At 43.2% G+C, this 19,541-nt stretch overlaps 2 protein-coding genes across 5 annotated transcripts in view; one reads left to right on the plus strand and one right to left on the minus strand.

Annotated features, from left to right (window-relative positions):
- The window catches only part of LOC105481305 (sphingosine-1-phosphate phosphatase 2), a 149,748-nt gene extending 142,879 nt beyond the window's left edge, over positions 1-6,869 (plus strand). The window contains exon 5 of the mRNA XM_011740808.2: positions 2,934-6,869. Within this exon, the coding sequence (XP_011739110.1) occupies positions 2,934-3,485 (552 nt within the window). The 3' untranslated portion in view covers positions 3,486-6,869. The remainder of the gene's footprint in view (positions 1-2,933) is intronic.
- A 9,332-nt stretch (positions 6,870-16,201) lies between these two features.
- The window catches only part of LOC105481307 (phenylalanyl-tRNA synthetase subunit beta), an 80,357-nt gene continuing 77,017 nt past the window's right edge, over positions 16,202-19,541 (minus strand). For all 4 annotated transcript variants that reach the window (XM_011740810.3, XM_011740811.2, XM_071073443.1 and 1 more), the window contains one exon: positions 16,202-16,478. In XM_011740810.3, the coding sequence (XP_011739112.1) occupies positions 16,327-16,478 (152 nt within the window). In that variant the 3' untranslated portion in view covers positions 16,202-16,326. The remainder of the gene's footprint in view (positions 16,479-19,541) is intronic.

Genomic DNA, 19,541 nt, shown 5'->3' on the forward strand with positions numbered 1-19,541 from the left:
TTAAAACATACGAGCCTCAATTTTGAGAGAGAGGCTCAAAGATGTGGAATTGAGAGGCACACTGATAGGGAATGGAGAGACGAAGCCAGGGAGCTATGTGAACTCGAGAGAAACATGCAAGGCTTGAAGACAGAATCTGTACAAATGCCCATGTTTAGGATGTGGAAAGAGGAAGAGGTAAAGGAAGAAATCGAGAAAGAGACTTCTGAGAGGTCACAGAAGATTCGGGCTATTTTAGGGTAACATTAATAAAAGCTGAATTTTAAAGGTCTGATAAGTAAAGGGTTTAAATCCCAGAGCACAACGTCAAGAGAGAGACAGAGCATCTGTCTCCAAGAATTCCAAATAACAGGCCTACAGTTCATCCTGATTGTTGTAGCAAGGTCACAAGATTACCCCTGCACTATTCATTATGAAAGGAATTCAGTGCATTGATTGGCCTACCTATGTCATGTGCTTCAACTCCATAATTTCCCGGAACCTCATGGATCCCCAAGGGGAAATATGGGGCTGTTGGAAGACTTAGATGCTGAAGAAACAGCCAATGAATGTCCAGTGAGTGGCCTCTGAGAGTGGCATATCATCTGAGTGCAGGAGCTTAGAAGCAGCTGCACATCAGGTTGAGAGACTGGAGGCAACACGTGTAGAAAACCCAAAGAGTTTGGCTCAATTTTGGTAACCAGGAAGCCTAAATGAAGGATTTGTTTTCCCCAAAATTAAGGCAATATCAGTGCATATTCATACACCCAAGAAAAGACACCACAGGGAGGGAGGCTGCAGAGATGGTGAAGCCTGAGGGGATAGTGGAGGGGAACTGAAGTGTGCACTGGTGAAGCCCTGGAGCCAGGTGCAGGCTGTGAGGACACTCAACTCTCCCTCTGAGAGGCAGGCAGTCTTTCTCATCCACCCTCACTCCTCCCCCATCCACTATCACTCTCCCCCATCCACTCTCACTTCCTCCACACCCTCACTCCTCGCCTACCACCCTCACTCCTGCTCCATCCACCCTCACTCCTCCCCCATCCACCCGCACTCCTCCTCCATCCACCCTCACTCCTCAACCATCCACCCTCACTCCTCCCCATCCACCCTCACTCCTCCCTCATCCACCCTCACTCCTCCCCATCCACCCTCACTCCTCCCCATCCACCCTCACTCCTCCCTCATCCACCCTCACTCCTCCCCATCCACCCTCACTCCTCCCTCATCCACCCTCACTCCTCCCCATCCACCCTCACTCCTCCCTCATCCACCCTCACTCCTCCCCATCCACTCTCACTCCTCCCCCATCCACCCTCACTCCTCCCTGCCTCACTCCTCGCCTACTACCCTCACTCCTCCTCCGCCCACCCTCGCTCCTCCCCCATCCACCCTCACTCCTCCCCATCCACCCTCACTCCTCCCCATCCACTCTCACTCCTCCCCCATCCACCCTTACTCTTCCCCCATCCACCCTGACTCCTCCCCCCTCACTCCTTCCCCATCTACCCTCACTCCTTCCCCATCCACCCTTAGTTCTCCCACATCCACCCTGACTCCTCCCTGCCCCTGTCCACCCTCCCAACTGCGGTCAGACAATCTTTTTAAAGTGAAAACCCAGTCATGTTGCTACCCAGTGAGAGCTACTTCAGGAACTCAGGCTGCTCCCAGGATGTAGTACTCATGGCATGGGTTGGACTTCAGGGCCCTGTGTGAAGTGGCTCCTGCCTGTGTTCACGCTCTCCTCTCCAGCCCCCAGGGACCATCAAGATCCCTAGTCAACCTCTTTCTCTCTGAAATAATGGTAACTCCCTGTCTCTTTACCAGACCGTGAGGTCCAGGATAGGTGGGGATGGTGTGTGTTTGGTTCATCTGGATCCTCTAGCACTGTGCTTGGCAAACAGTAGGTGCTCATACATGGCCACTGTATGAAGGATAGATGGATGGATACCCCCTAATCTGTGAAACTTGCTGTTGCCTTAGTGATTATTTCTAAGATCTAATTCTCACCCATTGTTTATCCAAATCAGATGTCATTGTATTAGACACTAAACAAGAGAAATAAATAATGAAGTTATTAGAAAAAGCAAGACCAAGCCTTAGAATTCTATTATACATATAGGAAAAAAAGAATATAGGGAAACACGCAAACTTAGGGAAAGTGCTTAACTCTAGGTATTGAAACTAAAAATTGATTAATTATATGGTGCAAAGAGAAGACTAAGGAAAGAGGGACATGTGGGACATCAAGGAGTTAAAGATATTTTAAGCAGGAAAGGGAGGAGGCAATGGAAGAAAGCAAGCTACTGTTCTAAAGAATGGGATTAATTAAATAAAGCATGGTACAACTGCTCAACGAAATTGTATGCACACTGTTTGAAATCCTGTCTCTGAAGGCGGGGTAGTAGTGCCAAGGCTGACGCAGAAGAATTTTGGTGCTACCACATCCAAATATCTCCTCAAACCACCCCAAAGGAACATGTCCTCTACATAACAATGATGTGCTTGCTGTGTACATTTGGCTCCCCCAGACGCCAGCTTCCCCCTTCAGCCAGCCTGCAGCCCAACCCCCACCTGCCAAGAAGGGATGGTGACACCTCTGTGAAGATGGTGACAGCATTTGTGATATAACTGTCAAAATACTAGATTTATATAAGTTTGAAGGACAATGAGATTACAGTTATTCATTAAGAAAACAAATACAGAATTTATTCCAAAAGGTTAAAAAGGTGAAAGAAGATACGTAACATGAGTAGTATGGTTGCTGGGAGCATTTTTTCCCATTTTCACTTCAAATTTTTACAACTTTACACTTTCTTTGAACATGTACTGTAAAATAAAACAATGCAAAAATTGTGTTTTAAATATCAAACTAACCATATTTGACTCAAATTATACCTGTATACAAGGAAACACTCATTGGTTCACACTGTTCTTTTCTCTCCTTCCCAAAGGATGTGCTGGGTGGCGTCCTGATCACCGCACTCCTCATCGTCCTCACCTACCCTGCCTGGACCTTCATTGACCGCCTGGACTCAGCCAGCCCCCTCTTCCCCGTGTGTGTCATAGTTGTGCCGTTCTTCCTGTGTTACAATTACCCTGTTTCTGATTACTACAGCCCAACCCGGGCGGACACCACCACCATTCTGGCTGCTGGGGCTGGAGTGACCATAGGATTCTGGATCAACCACTCCTTCCAGCTTGTATCCCAGCCGGCTGAACCTCTCCCTGTCATTCAGAACATCCCACCGCTCACCACCGACATGTTCATTTTGGGTCTGACCAAATTTGCAGTGGGAATTGTGTTGATCCTCTTGGTTCGTCAGCTCGTACAAAACCTCTCGCTGCAAGTGCTATACTCATGGTTCAAGGTGGTCACCAGGAACAAGGAGGCCAGACGGAGACTGGAGATTGAAGTGCCTTACAAGTTTGTTACCTACACATCTGTTGGCATCTGCGCTACAACCTTTGTGCCAATGCTGCACAGGTTTCTGGGATTACCCTGAGTCTCAAACAGTTGGAAACTAGCCCACTGGACATGAGAGCGAAGACATAGGAAAGTTATTGGTAGGCAAATCTTGACCACTTATTTTTCTTTAACAACAACAACAAAAAAGTCATACGGCTGTCTTGCTACTACTAGATAAATGATGCTGCTGTGTGAAAGGAAAAACTATCTCATAGCGGTCATTAGTCTGTAATGGTTACGCTACAGCTGAACCCAGGCTAAAATCCATAATCTAGATCTTTAAAGGCACACCCCCACCCCGGCCCCTGCTCCTCTTTCTGTTGCATGGACTTTGGACCTAGTCATGGGCTGGCAGGAATTGTAGCCTGGCTTAGGAATAGCTAGGAGCCCCACTGGGTTCAGGAGAGCCAACAGGGATGGCGTGATCTGGGAGGCTGGAGATACAGCCTTTCTTTTCCATTACAACCTTGCCTAGCACGGTGTCTTATTTCCAAAATAGGAACCTTGGTCCAGGAGAAGGGGTGGCACCGTATAAAAGTGCATTTCTTGGACAGGGTGACTTCCTTATCGTTTATTTGGTGTTTTTTTGTTTTGTTTTGTTTGAGACAGGATCTTTCTGTTTTCCAGGCTGTAGTATAGTGGCACAATCTCAGCTCACTGCAAAATCTGCCTCCTGGGCTCAAGCGATCCTCCTGCTTCAGCCTCCTGAGTAGCTGGGACTATAAGCATGGACCACCATGCCCAGCTAATTTTTGTAGAGACACGGTTTCGCCGTGTTGCCCAGGCATGTCTCAAACTCCTGGGCTTAAGCGATCCGCCCACCTCAGCCTCCCAAAGTGCCGGGATTACAGGCATGAGCCACTGTGCCCAGCCTCCTCCTTGTTATGATCAAATTAGACTTACTGGTTGGGTGGTAAGACGACTGTGAAAGAAAGCTCACTGTGAGAGATGAAAGGCGGAGGCAGAGCTGTGAGGTCATGGGGAAAAGCCTGCTTTCCTTATGAGCCTGGTGTTCATGCTGAAATAGGGATCTGCTCTTCCTTGTTTCCATGGATTTTGCAGGATTCCAGGTACCATTAACACACTCTTCTGACCCACGAAACAAACTGGCTGCTCGCACCTCACCAAACAGGTTGGGGGTTAGCCTTCAACACAGGTGGATACATCTGGGATTCACTGAGATTCTCACCCTTTCTTGCTTCCTAGTGGTTTGGGACAGGCCCTCTGCCCATTGTCAGCAGTGAGCAGTGTTTTGCTTTCGTACAAACCTGGAAGGCACTGGCATCTGCCTAGGAAAGTGGATCCGTAGAAGAACAGATGAACGCAATCCTTTCTGGAGCCTGACAAAGAAGGGATAGGCTTCCTTGACATTGCCTGGTCCTGACAAGGCCTCCCTGACATTACTCCTCCAATTTCACTGTTATCTTCTGTAAATCTATTTTCTCATCTACTGAATAGAATCAGGCTCCCTTTTTGTCTTCCCACCTCTTATCTCTTGGCAATTTTAAGGGTAATGAATGCAAGAACAACTTTAGTGTCTCTAGGGAAAAAAAGCCAACCAAATACAAAGCCCATTAAGTCTACTAGGGTGAGTCCTCTTAACATGGGAAGGTGATGATTATGCAAACACTAGAGTTCCCTCCTCTTCAGTTCCTAAGAATAAGGAACGGGTATCAAGAACTGTTTTTAAAGTTAGTGTAACTATCGTTAACAAAGTATCCATTGAGGTGTAGTGCCTGTAGGACTGAAGCCAGTGCTTTACCAACCCAACACATCATCACCATGTGCATACTCGGAAAAAATTAGCGTCCTTAAAAGTTACAGAGGCTCTTAACGTGTTAAAACTGAAAAATCACATTTTTCTTTATTTCAAATATGTTCTACAGCCTTATGGTTGTGACGATATTTAGTATGTAACTTAGCGTTCCAATTTCTTAATAATTTTTAGCAAAACATCCTGTTTTTACTTAAAATTCTTCTCACATTTATTATAGTTAGAAGGCAAAGATCAAGATGACCTGCCATTTGACTGCTTTTACATCAAATTCTGCCCAGTATTTGCAGCACAACTCAGGGGAAGGGCCTTAGCTTGCAGGTACTCCCAGCCTGCATCTGCCCCTGCAGAGCAGTGGCTGTCAGCTGGATGAGGCACTTTTCTGTAATTCCATCCGCACGGCTGCCCAGCCAGAGTTCACAACACCGGATATCTACACAAAATAATTGTGGTTGACTTGTCTGAAGTCAACTGACAAAAGGATCAGCTTTTCCCACGTGTATCTTTTAAAAAGAGGGATTGTGATCATTGTCACAGCAGTGGGTGTTGGCATCTCATATATATGATATACATATCATATACATAATTTTTACTGCTGTCTCTATTTTTAAGTCCCAACAATAGGAAGGCCGATCAGCTATATTGATATATTTAAGGCTGTCCTTACCTAATTTGGGTTGAGGCTGACTATATCAGCCACAGCACATTAAAGAATGAGTCAACGATTTGTCATAGGTTGGTCACTTTTTAAGTATCTGATTATTGCAACTGGAGAATGAAAAGTATATATTGGTAATGCCAACCTCAGTTTTTGAGCACTCCTGCTCTGTGGTGTAGAATCAGAAAAAAATCGATCGGGGAAAAAAAAGGCATTACCTGATTCACACTCTTGCCTTGCTAGCCCTCTTCCATTCATTTCTCACACAGCACTTTGCTCTGTTAAATCCTCTCTCACTCTCACACCATTGCATGCCCCTTCAAAGGGTATGGTTCAGCTCCTTTCAAGATATTTGGAGTTTCTCTCTGGGGAAGGAGCGCCCCCTACTGGTCTGGCTTCAGTCTAGGTCCACGGTCCCTCTCTTGATCTGGCGTCTTGAAGATTAATTTAAAAGGCAAGCTCATCACAATGTAAGCCTACGGTCTGGTCAAACTTGCTTTTGGGAACTGTGACACCAAAGCCCCCAGGATTATCTGCCCCTCCAGGAGTCAGATAGAATGACATGCCTTTATCCTAATTGTCCACATTCCACCCCCAACCCACTGCCACTGTGGGCCAAGCCATCCATCTTGCAATCTTCATCTAAAACAGCTCTCATTTCACGCCAGTTTTGCTCTAACCTGCACCGTCACAATATATTCAGAAGATGAAAACGTAGAAGGCACCCCTGAATTAAAAACACTTACATGGTAGTGGCTGGAATTACTCTAAAACATGCCCAGTGATCTCACTGTAACATGGGATTTTCTCACCCAAATAGGCAACTCATGCTTCCTGAGTGTAATCAAAGCACGTGGTGTTTTCGCGCCATATGCGCCAGATTTCTATTTTAGAAACCTTCAGCTGTCTTGCTTATGTACCATATGTAAATTTATTCTTTTTAAAATCACTTTTATTTGATTTTGACTTATTAAATGCTTTAAAAGCCAGTGTTCTGTTTCCTTGGATTTTTTTCTTAACGTAGACCTTTTTCTCTGAGTTCACTGGACCTGAGTTGAAAAGGGGACAAAAATAAGAGGCAGGCTACATAATTCTCTGTTTCTGTCATAATCCAATCATGTGCAAATGTTGGCGAGCCACGGAGGGCCCACAGTTGTAACAGGAAAGAAGTGGCATTTTGGCATCCTTAAAGCCCCTCCTCTACTCCATGATACTAAAGAACCTCCTTTTACCTTATATGGAGTTAAATGTCACTATGTTTTGAAAGGTAAATTGTTGTAAGTTTTGCTAGTTAAGGTAAGTAAAAGGTTTTTAGAGATGAGTTCTCTATCAGCTGAACCAAATAAACACAACCGTAATTCAAATTCACAGCCTATCACTGCAATGATCTGCTCTGCCTTTAAGCATCCCAAATTTGCTATTTGTGATGGTTCATACAGTTGACACTGCCCCTTATTTGCAAGGGCGGACCTAGGACTCTATTTGTACTTCGAGCAGGACGTAGGAGATGTAACGCTCCAACCTATCCTGTGCGGTTTTCGCAGGACAGAGAAGACACAGCGGCAGAGAATTACAATTCAAGAACCAAAGGGTTAAGGCTGTAGGGAAGAGAAAATGATGACATGGGAACTGGGAGGAGGGGGAGGCTGCATGAGCGAGGTTTAGAGAACAGATGGGGTTTACACAGGGAATGTGACAGGAAGTAGGTAGGAGATGGTACTCCATGGCTACAGAACAGCTTGTCTGAGGCACTTCCCAAACACCTCCGGTTCTTACAAGAAAAAACCAAACCATGTTGGTGATTGTAAGACTAACAGTGGTGGTGGTGTAATAATGGATGAGCACAGGGCTGTGATACTGCGAAATCAAACCACATGAACGAGAAGTGTGAGAAGCCCCTCCCAGAGGGGGTGATGTCCAGAGGTAACTTCACAGACTCCTTTCATCACTCCTCATTGAAATACAGTTGCCCCCTGAACAACTCGGAGCTCAGGTGTGCCAACCTCCTATGTAGTAAAAATGCATATAACTTACAACTCCCCCAAAACTTAACGACTAATAGTCTGCCGTAAATGGGAAGGCTTTCTGATGGCACGATCAGTAGATTACCACATATCTCATATGTTATAAGCACTACATACTGTATTCTTACAATAAACTAGAGAAAAGAAAATGTTAAGAAAATCATAAGGAAAATACATTTACCCTTCATTAAGTGGAAGAGGATCATCACGAAAGTCTTCATCCTCATCATCTTCATGTTGAGGAGGCTGAGGAGGAGGAGAAAGAGGAAGAGAGGGGAGAGGAAGGGTTGTTCTTACTGTGTCCGGGGTGGCAGAGGCAGGAGAAAATCCATATACCACTGAACATGTACAGTTCAAACCCATCTTGTTCAAGGGTTAACTGTACTCACCAGTCAGCCCGAGCACCTTGCCCCTCTGCCATCTCTGCATGCACAGCGTCATTCCCGTCCTTCTTGTTCCTCTCTTGGTGGACATGACCAACAGCTGGGACCTCCTTCTGTGTCCTTCATGCCCACTCCCTTCCTCAGTCTTCTCTTTGCTCAGTTCCCTGAATTCGTCATGTGAAACTTCATTTTAAAAGTATTTTACCATGATCCTGGCTCTTCAGGGAACTTCAAAATGCTCCAAGTCTTTATTTAATGATTGTGAATGAAGCCCTCATCTTCTAGTAAGAGGCTACCCAAGAGCCAAGTGGAACAGCAATATACACCTATCTCATTTGAGACAAGAGATGTTTTCCTCAAAGCTGCTTGTGTTTTGATTTAACTTGAATTTTAACTGCACGTATGGGTTTGCCGTTAAAATTCAAGTTAAAATTTTGATTCTTCATTTCTGTGAACATAAGACTTTAATAGGTGACTCTGTGCACACCATGCATCCATTTTTTTTTCTTAAAATGAGACACACCTGTAGTACAGACTTGGATATTTACAGAATGCACATTAAGAAGACATCACAGTTAAATGTGGGCCATGAAGAGAATGTTAAAGTCTTAAAACTGTAGCCACATGAGACAGGGAGCCATACAAAACCAAAAATAGTAATTCTTTTTCCACGCCTGTCTATAAGGCATACAAAAACAAACAAGAAAAGGAAGGATGTAGCTAGGAGTTCCTCTGTAATGCTTCTTTTTTTTTTTTTTTTTTTTTTTTTTTTGAGACGGAGTCTCGCTCTGTCGCGCAGGCTGGAGTGCAGTGGCCGGATCTCAGCTCACTGCAAGCTCCGCCTCCCGGGTTTACGCCATTCTCCTGCCTCAGCCTCCCGAGTAGCTAGGACTACAGGCGCCCGCCACCTCGCCCGGCTATTTTTTTGTATTTTTTAGTAGAGACGGGGTTTCACCATGTTAGCCAGGATGGTCTCGATATCCTGACCTTGCGATCCGCCCGTCTCGGCCTCCCAAAGTGCTGGGATTACAGGCTTGAGCCACCGTGCCCGGCCTGTAATGCTTCTTTAACGCACACACTCAACACTCTCTCTCTCTATGGCAAGCCAGATTCTGCCCAATGCAGGTGTTCAAATGTCAATTCCTCTTTAATATACACAAAGATGGTCTCAGATCATTGGGGGTGAGCCAGGGTGACAATTGGGTGCTGCCTTAATGCCCATGCCTGCAAGAGTCTTGTAATCTACCTGTATGCATGAGTGCGGATAGGAGTGAAGCCTCTTGGGCTTCCAGTCTGCAGTGTCTCTGTCACTTGGAAACCTGATGGGTGCCACTGTAAGTGGAGCCAATTATGCACAGTGCTCACTAAACACAGACCATTTTAGCCTTCCTAACTGGCCACCAATAAAAAGATGCTGAAGTGTCCTGAAGATCAAACAGAGATTTCCACGATGCCTCAATACAAAGTCCAGTCTGGGCCTCCGCGTGACAGGCCTTGTGCCTAGTGTTTTGCACAAGTCATCTCACCTACGTGATTTGCTTAAGGGGCACCTCTGTCTGGCTATCTTGTGTCATCTGCCCCAGTGTCACCCAAGTGCTCCTTGTTTAAATGTTCTGCCCAAGACTCACGCCAAAAAATCTCTAGTTAATCCCACCTATCTCCAGTGCGGCTTTTTCTCAGTACTTTTCCAGCAACAAACGTGACTGTTTATTCTGTGTGTCACAGCTGGTTTCTTGTCAGCCCTAAGCAGTTGGTTATTGTAGGGACAGGCGTATTTTATGCCTGACAAAAAGCTGTGACATGCGGAAAGCAGAACATTTCTTTTGCTATCAGGTTTGATATCAACCAGGCACATTTTCTCCACGTCTTCACCTTTCCGCCTAGAAGGCCAGATTTACTTCATGTCTCCAAGTCTCTGATTCCAGCGGTGTATGCAGCAGCTCTCTCTCACAGCCTCACCAGCGCTCCTCACGTGATGGATTCTTCCCCAAATGTTTTCTTTTCTTCTTTTTTGAGACAGGGTCTCACTGTGTCACCCAGGCTGGAGTGCTGTGTGGTGCAATCCTGGCTCACATGGCAGCTACAGGCGCACACCACCATGCCTAGCTAATTTTTGTTTTATATATATATATATATATATATTTTTTTTTTTTGGTTGGGGGGTGGGTAGAGATGGAGTTTTGCTATGTTGCCCACGCTTTTCACTAACTCCTGGGCTTTAGAGATCTGCCTACCTCAGCCTCCCAAAGTGCTGGGATTACAGGCATGAGCCACCATACCCAGCCTTCAAATGTTTTCTCATGGAGATTCATGCCTCTTTCCTGCCTTTCTTCAACAGAAACAAGGAAGGCCAAACCTTAGAGATGAAGAATGAAAAGCTTGAGTGTGGACCTTGAGTATATTCTCAGCACACTCCATTAGTCACATCGGAAGAAAAAAACCTACAGGGTTTGGTCAGACATAATTCAATTAGACCCTTTGTTGGAGATATTTATTCAACTCACAGTCTAGCTACAATATTCATAGTCATCCTTTCTGCCTACTAGAAAGTCAAAGCAGAGAATACCTGAACATGAAGTAGACAGCGTGGACTCAAACCGCTTTGCGTCTGCATTGCCCCTCTTGCTGCCTGGCCCATTTGTCAAGCACAGTTGTTTAGCAGCCCTTCTTTTATCCAAGCAGGTCGTGTTCCCTACATGGGCTCTGGTCAGGGCTCTGAGATGACCTGTGCAAAACACTAGGCACGACACCTGTCACGCGGAGGCCCGGACTGGGGTTTGTATTGAGGCATGGTGGAAATCTCTCTCTCATCTTCAGGATACTTCAGCGTCTTTTTATTAGTGGCTAACCAGGAAGGCTAAAATGATCTGTGTTTAGTGTGCACTGTGCATAATTGACCCCACTCACAGCGGCACCCATCAGGTTTCCATGTAACAGAGACGCTGCAGACTGGAAGCCCAGGAGGCTTCACTCCTATCTGCACTCATGGATACAGGCAGATTAGGGAACTGTTGCAGACTGTCCCAGAGGTGTACTGCTGCCTTGAATTTTATCATGCATGCCACTCTCTACTTTTTGAATGCAAGTTTTCAATAATGTGTTTTAGTTTGCTGGGACTGTCACAACAAAAGACTACAGGTTGGGTGGTTTCAATAAAAGAATTTTATTTCTCACAGTTCTGGAGGCTGGAAGTCCAAGATCAAGGTGCCAGCAAAATAGGTTTCATTCTGATCCCTCTTCTAGCTTGCCAGTGGCCACCATGTTGCTGTGTGGTCACGTCACCTCTCCTGTGTGTGTGCGCCAGGTAGGCAGAGAAACAGGGCAAGCTCTCTGATGTTTCTTATCAGGCCACTGAGCTGGTCATGAGGGCCCCCCTCTCATGACCTCATCTAGCTCTAATCACCTGCCAAAGGCCTCATCTCCAAAGACCATCACACTGGAGGTCAGAGGGTCAACATGAATTTTTGGGGATACATTCAGTCCATAATAATATAAAAGTTATTCAAGGCCCTAATAACATAACAAGCCAGAAGTTGGATAGCATATTCTGCTTAAGGCAATGGTGTCCCTTGAAGGCTATCTTTCTGCTTTTGGATAAAATGGACAGAAGGGCCAAAGTCAATACTCAAGTATTAGGGTTAGTGATGTTACAGAAAACATCAAGCACAAACAGATTAACATTGAGAAGCAAGATTGTGAGCAATGTTCTCTCTCACCAAGCTGATGCGCCCATCATTGCTGAGAGCAGGGGCAGTGGTTAGGCTGGCTAGTTTGTAGTAGATTACCCCTGTTTAAAATGTGAGAATAATCATTCAACATGTTTTACATTCAAAACACATCTTTTGACCTAGAGACTCCTACATCTAAGATGTAAGGTGCTGGAATAATATATTGTTCAAGTACAAACGTCCCATCAAAGAAATATCTAATGAACTCTACGCATCTCTGAATGTGTCTGTCAAATGTGAATATTTATACAGTCTTGCACCCATTAGGACTGGTTTTCCTTGGGGCCCTAAGCCGTGCTATTTTGCAGGATGGGGGGTTCGTTGGAGCAGTGTTTATAATTTCAAACAGTTGGAAACGACTGAATGTCCACCAACAGGGGAATAACTGAACTATTATGGACATCTGTACAATAGAATATTACCTCATTTAAAAGAATGAGATAGGTCTATAGGCACTGACCTGAAAAAATGGGACATATTAAGTGAAATGTCATGAGAGATATATAAAATAAAAAACAAAACTTGTTGCAAACCAGTATGTAGAGCATAACCCCCCAAAAAATGGGAGCAGGTGTGTGTGGCTGACTGTACAAATCAAGGAAAATGTCCAAACTAAGGAAACAATACAGGCTAAATTGTTAAGAGTGATTAGTTACTTTAGGGAATCAGAAGGAAGAAAGGTAGATTAGCTCAGGAAGACCATAGTTTGAACAGGTTTTTTAAAGTATTGGACTTAACAAGTTTTAACTTTTTGTTTTCCATTATTTTTATATTAAGTGTAGAAAGTCCCATTATTTACTTTTGCATAAATAAATAATGCAAATCAGTGAGTGGGCTGTAGACTCCAAGTCACTCTTATATAGTGTCTCAAACTCATTTATTGGCTATGTGACTTCTAAGTAAGTTATTGATCTCTCTGAAACTCAACTGTTTTCACCCTACATATCAGGGAGAATTCCTACTCTCATACCATTATTAAACCAAAAAAATTAAAATGTGAAAGAAAAGCAATTCAAAAATAAAAACAGAAGAGCAGGCCAGGTGCCTGTAATCCCAGCACTTTGGGAGGCACCGGTGGGCAGATTGCCTAAAGTCAGAAGTTCGAGACCAGCCTAGTCAACATGGTGAAACCCTATCTCTACTAAAAATACAAACATTATCCAGGCATGGTGGTGCACGCCTGTAGTCCTAGCTACTCGGGAAGCTGAGGCAGGAGAACACCTCCACCAGGAGGTGGAGGCTGCAGTGGGCCAAGATCGCCCCACTGCGCTCCAGCCTGGGTGACAAAGCAAGACTCCGTCTAAACAAACAAACAAACAAAAACTAGAAGAGCACTGCAGGACTGTCAGGCTGTAGTGGTAGAATTTAAGTTTCTAAGCTAGAACAAAAATCAATTCCATTTAATTTTCACTTTAATACTACAGCTCCCAGTTTTTACTAAGAAGGTGTGCATCTTCTGTAATAAAGGCTTGTGGCAGTACTCACAGACTGCCCTGGCTCCAGTTCAAATGCTTCACCAGGGACAAGCATAAGAGGATCTGGCTGCAGAGCCTCGACTCATGAGCTGAAGGTTCGCTTCTTCCAACGCGGCCGACGCTGTTTTTCTTCCTACCATTTCCTGCTTCCAAAGGCAGAAACATCTACATGATGCATGGAGTTGATCTTTCCCCTTTCAGGCTGGGATATACAATTATATACAATTAGGCATTAGTGGGTTTTTCATTACAAGTAATTTTGGCCACCCCCAAAAATATCCAGGTGGGTAGCTGCTGATAGAACAAATGGTTCCACCTACTTCAACAATGGCTATCATATGATGATCCCTAAGCCATGATTTTAACTAGAGCGAACCTGAAACTAAAGGAGAATATATCATTAATAGTTGTGGACCAGTGAGCCATCCTGAACAGAACTGCCAATTCTACAGTTCAGGCTATTTCTCTAGCCATTTATCAACTGGTGTTATGTAGTTAAAATTAGTAAAATACTACATGTTACATTACATTCTTTTTCTCCCAGCTTTATGAAGGTATAACCTACACCTGAAGTACACGTACCACCTCAATTAAGATAAAATTTCCATCACCCAAAAAGTTTCCTCTTAACCCACTGCAGTCAGTTCTCTTTCCTGAGCTCCTGCCAACCAACCTGCTTTTGACTTATTTAGACTCCTATGTAAATAGAATTAAAGAGTCTTTTGTGTCTCTTGCTTTCACTTAGCATACTGTTTTGAAATTCATTCATGTTGTTTTGAGGATCAGTAGTTCATTCCTTCTTATTGCTGAGAAGTATTCCATAGTATGGATAGACTGCAATTTGTAACTACTGTAAGTAACACTGTGAACACTTGCATAAAAATCTTTGGCCATATGGGTAAACCTAGGAATAGAATGGCTAGATGGTAGGTGTATGTTTCAAGAGACTGCCAAGCTATTTTCTAAAGTCACAATGTAACATTTTACATTGTGACTCACCAGCAGTGCATGAAAAGTTCCACTTGCTCCAGTATCAGCAATATTTGATTTATGGGTCTTAAATTTTAGCCATTTTAATGGGTATGCAGTTTATCATTGTGGATTTTATTTGCATTTCCCTGATGACTAATGACATTGAGGATCTTTTCAAGTGCTCACTGGCCATTCATATATCTTCTTTGGGGAAATGTTTGTTCAACTCTTGCACATTTTAAAAAAACGGTTGTTTTATTTTTACTATTAAGTTTTAAGAAATCTTCATGCATGCTGGATACAAGTCCTTTTGGCACGCATTATTTTTAAAGGGCATATTTCATTTTTAAAATGTTGTAAGGATCTGCTCACAACAGAGCTGTGAAGGATCAGATGGAAGTCTGTGTATTCACAAATCTTGCAAGTTAGACACTACTGCCCCAATTCAAGGTTGTAATATGGTTGGGTTTTCTCCTAGTAGTAGATTCAGCAAAAGATCCATAAACATAATTCTTATTTCACTATCTTTGTTAGCTATATCTTTTTTTGTAGACAGAATCTCACTGTGTCACCCAGGCTGGAGGGCAGTGGCACAATCTCGGCTCACTGCAACATCCACCTCCCGGTTCAAGAGATTTTCCTGACTCAGTCTCCCAAGTAGCTGGGACTGCAGGCTCACACCACCATGCCTTGCTAATTTTTATATTTTTAGTAGAAATGGCATTTCGTCATGTTGGGCAGGCTGATCTCGAACTATTGGCCTCAAGTGATCTGCCCACCTCAGTCTCCCAAAGTGCCAGGATTACAGGCATGAGCTGCAGCACGCCCGGTCTTTGTTAGCTATTTCTACTGGGACTCTAAAGTATTACATTTTATCATATTTCTTATTACTTCAATAGTACCTGGGAACTTCTCTCAAACATTAGACCCAGCTTTTTTTCAGAGATGGTACCTACTGGAGAATTCTAGATTGAAGTAAGAAAGGAAATTGGGATATAAAATAAGGAGGATTGGCTGAAGCTTAGCTTCAGGAAAAAAGAGGCCTAATATCTCCCTATAAGAGAGAAACTAGTATCTCAATTAAGTATTTAAAACCATGATTTTATAACTGACTGATTACAGTAACACGTATGGCCTATGGCAAAAATAAGCTTCTCATTGTTTCCTAATGTTCATACTGCATTGATACCAATACTTGTCCATTTTAACTCTTACAGCAGAACAGATCTTCGTTGCATGTACTCCATCTTAGAGTATCACAGAGTAAAAAATACCTGTGCACCCTCACATATTTTGAATCCTTGTATTACAGAATTTTCTTTCACTTTAAACTGATCTCAGAAGCTATAATTGTTGGACCATAATTGATTCTTAAACGTTTTCTAAAAATATCGTTATTTTAGTGTTTCTCAATGATGAATACATGTCAAATGTAGAAAATCAAAGCTAAACTCCTCAGTTATCTCAAACTCATGCAACATGAACTCTCATCAATTATCTTGTTTTATCAATAAAGATAGAAATGGAATCTTGCTATGCAGGAGTAATCTGCTCCAATGTGATGCTCTGATGTCTGAGGAGCACATCTGCCTTTCAGAACAGATCCTGCACTCTGCCAGTGCATTTCTCTGGCACTCCACAGGGCTTTTACCCAACAATGCAGCTTCACACAGACACATTCGCATATGGCACAAGCTGGTCTAATGCAGGGAAAGGGTGGTCTCTACCCACACAGCCAGTCAGTGCTTTCTACTTTATTAAACATTAAAGCCCGAATAGATGTTCCCCGTGGAGGAAGACTAAAGGACACCGGGGGAGGAGAAAGGGACACTTGGGAAGAGAATCACACCACAGAGACCAATCTTCACAAAAAGGGTCCAATATTGATTTCTAGCGAGGAGCAGGGCATGGTCAGCTCAAACTTGGTGATAACGTCAGGATGAAGGACCCCAAGCTTCCCAACACTTTGACCCCTGGCAAAGATCTCTGCACATCGCCCGGGGAAGAAAGCAGGCCCTGAAAAAGACAAAGTGAAAGAAAAATCAATGTTTCTTCTGGCAAAATGTCAATAGACATTTAACACTAAAAGCCCACTAGTCTACTTTAAAAATAACTATTCTTTAAACCACTGGCTATGAAAAGAGAACGCTTCCTCATACTTTCTAGTATTTAAAAGAAGAATTTGCTATCAAGAAACTCTTGCAAGGAAAAAATCAGGGGCAAATATGAAAATAAGGGTCCTGTATTTTTAGTAACAGGGGCCCGAGCAGGAATGATGAAATCATGGAGGCTGCTGAAGGCCCACAGTCAGAAGTCCTAGGGGACCTCTGCCTGCACTTGGAACCGGTCCTAAAAAGGACAAAAGGCAAAATATGAAACATAAAACTGATGAACTTGCATGGGAAGAACCTGTTTTCAAACAGGTTTTTCCATAGCAACGCTCACTGGATAAGACATCGACACTGAATTCATTTGCTCTGTACAAAGTCACTCTTTCTCACCTTATTACATAAAGAAACCGGAGCCACAGTATCACAGGCCCGCTACCGGGGGAACCACACCTCTGATGACAGGCCATGCTACCAAAGGCAACCCACATTCCCATCTGAAAACAGCTTTCTAGGCAGTTTTGGAGCATCTACTGTAAAACCACAGCAAAGGTCAGCCCAACACAAGTCTGGGTTGATGCCTCGTTTACTTCAAGACAGGCAGAAAGTTCTCCCTTCATCAGTGCCAATGCACTGATACAGCTTACCAAGACAGTAACAATTCTTGAGGTTTACAGAGCTAAAAATGAACATATAGGCCCACTCCATATTCATGAAATTACCAGTGCCACAGGAATCTATCAATGCACTGTACTCTCCTGAGGTTTACAAATATGCCGACTCATTGCTCTCACCACCAACTTGAGAACAGATCAGGCCTGCAGCTCCTGACCGATTCAACAGAAACATTTACTGGCACACACTATAAATACCCATGCAGAGCTGGGCCACAGTGTCCAGCCTGCCACTTCAGAGTGAGTGCATTATTGATGAAAGTGTAAACTGCTGAGTCTCTACTAATGGTTCCAAGGTCAGCATGCTTAAGAGATACAGAATCAGGTTGGAGGGGAGGGGAACCCGCTACCATCAAGTTAGTACCATAGAGACAAAGGCAATTACATATATTTCTTGACCAGCAGAGAAGGATTTTGTTTATATTTCTGGGGAAAGAGCTGGAAAACATTCTAAACTGTCAACTTAAGTAAACCCAAAGCAACAGAGGTGAAATACTAAGGTGGCCTCTTTTTCACATCTCTCCAAACTAAACAATTCTGCCTCACTGTCTTTTAAAGCAAGAATTTCAGTGACTGCATTTAACTATCTGGCTCTGTACACTAATCCACACTTGGGGTGAGGGATAGGGAGGGAAACCAAATAAAACAATGCAGAAACCAAACCCAACTAATAACATAGAGTCTCAGTTTCATATGAATATTACTAAATCTGATAAAGATGGTACATTTTAATTCTATCAAAATAAATATCTAACTTAAAAGACAAAACTCTCCACCCCTCGACTCCCCAAAGGAAAAGAAAAATCTTCAAATGACATGTAAGTGAAGATTACATAAGGTGTTAATGGTAAGCAATATAATCAAGAACTGCAGAACTGGAAGGACTGCTGGGGACTATTTATCCCAGCACCCCAGCACCCCTTTACAGAGCTAGACTTGAATACAACCACACTAACTGAAAAAAGACACCAGCTTGCTGTGGTTTTTTCCAACTTTTATCTTATTAATAGATTCAAGGGGTACGTGTTCAGGTTTGTTACCTGGGTATATTGTGTGATGCTGATGTTTGACACCAGCCTATTTTTAAGGGACACTCAGAAAGACAATGTTCAAGATCTTCCCTGGTAACTTTACTGTGTTTAAGAATCCTCATTGTACCAAAATCCATCCTTTCATCTATCTTCAATTCCAATTTGATTGGTTTCATTTTTACTGAAGCATAAAACCAAACTATTTTAGAATCTAAGCCAGATGTGCTAGTTCTAACAATGTTAGCAAAATAAAGCCTAAGAGATAAGAGCTTAGAATTTTTTATTTCATAAAACGACTTCTCGAATCAGCACTTTTTTTTAGCAAAATTCAGTTATATTCTTCTTCAGCTGCCAGCTCTACCTCTCTCCAGAAGTTTGGATCAAACTTTGCTTTAGCTCATTAACCAGTTAGGTACTTGATCAGACAAAAATATTTTTGTCACTAAATATAATTTTCCCTCTTTCCAAAGAAAAGCAAAAAAGAACTAAAATTCACATTATGCTTTATTTAAAACATATCCAAGTATATGAGTATTCTACATAACATAAACATCAAAAGCTCTCACCTGGGCCCATAGACCCATCCAGGCCACTGCAGCATCTCAAACCACTCTGGAGTCAGAAGGCCTTCACAGTGGTCCAATGGAGCTGATAGCACATACAGGAGCCTGCTGCCCTCTTGTCCAATACTAATCATCCTCCCCTACCAACTCACACGTAAAAATGAAGCCTGCTGCCCTAGCATCCAACACAAATTATCCTTCCCTACCAACCCTCATGTAAAAATGAAGCCCAGTGATAAGATTTCTGTATAAACTCGACTTTGCTGAAAACTGCACGCTTTATATCTGACCTTGTGAAAAATGATAAAATGGCAAGTTAAAATTGTTATCACAGGTTAAACACGTGTGATTTTCTTATCGACTCCTCTTTTCAGCAAGGTTGAGGTTCTGTCCTCCTTATACACAAATTAAGAGGTATGCACACAAAAGGTCCTTCAAGTAGTCTATTGGTACAACAGAGAGAATCTAAAAAATGTGCCACTTGATGAGATATTACATGTAAACTAGAAATACTGAAGGAAAATATAATGTTACTAAAACACAAACATTTCTTAGTGCTTTTGAAAACCTTTAAGGTTCAAACCAAACTTTGCAGGCAGAAGTGAATTGCTTCAAAGGACAGAAGAGAGAATAACTACTTCACTAAGAAAACAAGGGAGATATGGCCGACTTGGGCAACAATTAGGCCCTAGAGTTCAAAGAT

Source organism: Macaca nemestrina, chromosome 11, assembly GCF_043159975.1.
Source record: "Macaca nemestrina isolate mMacNem1 chromosome 11, mMacNem.hap1, whole genome shotgun sequence".
Classification (NCBI taxonomy): Eukaryota; Metazoa; Chordata; class Mammalia; order Primates; family Cercopithecidae; genus Macaca; species Macaca nemestrina.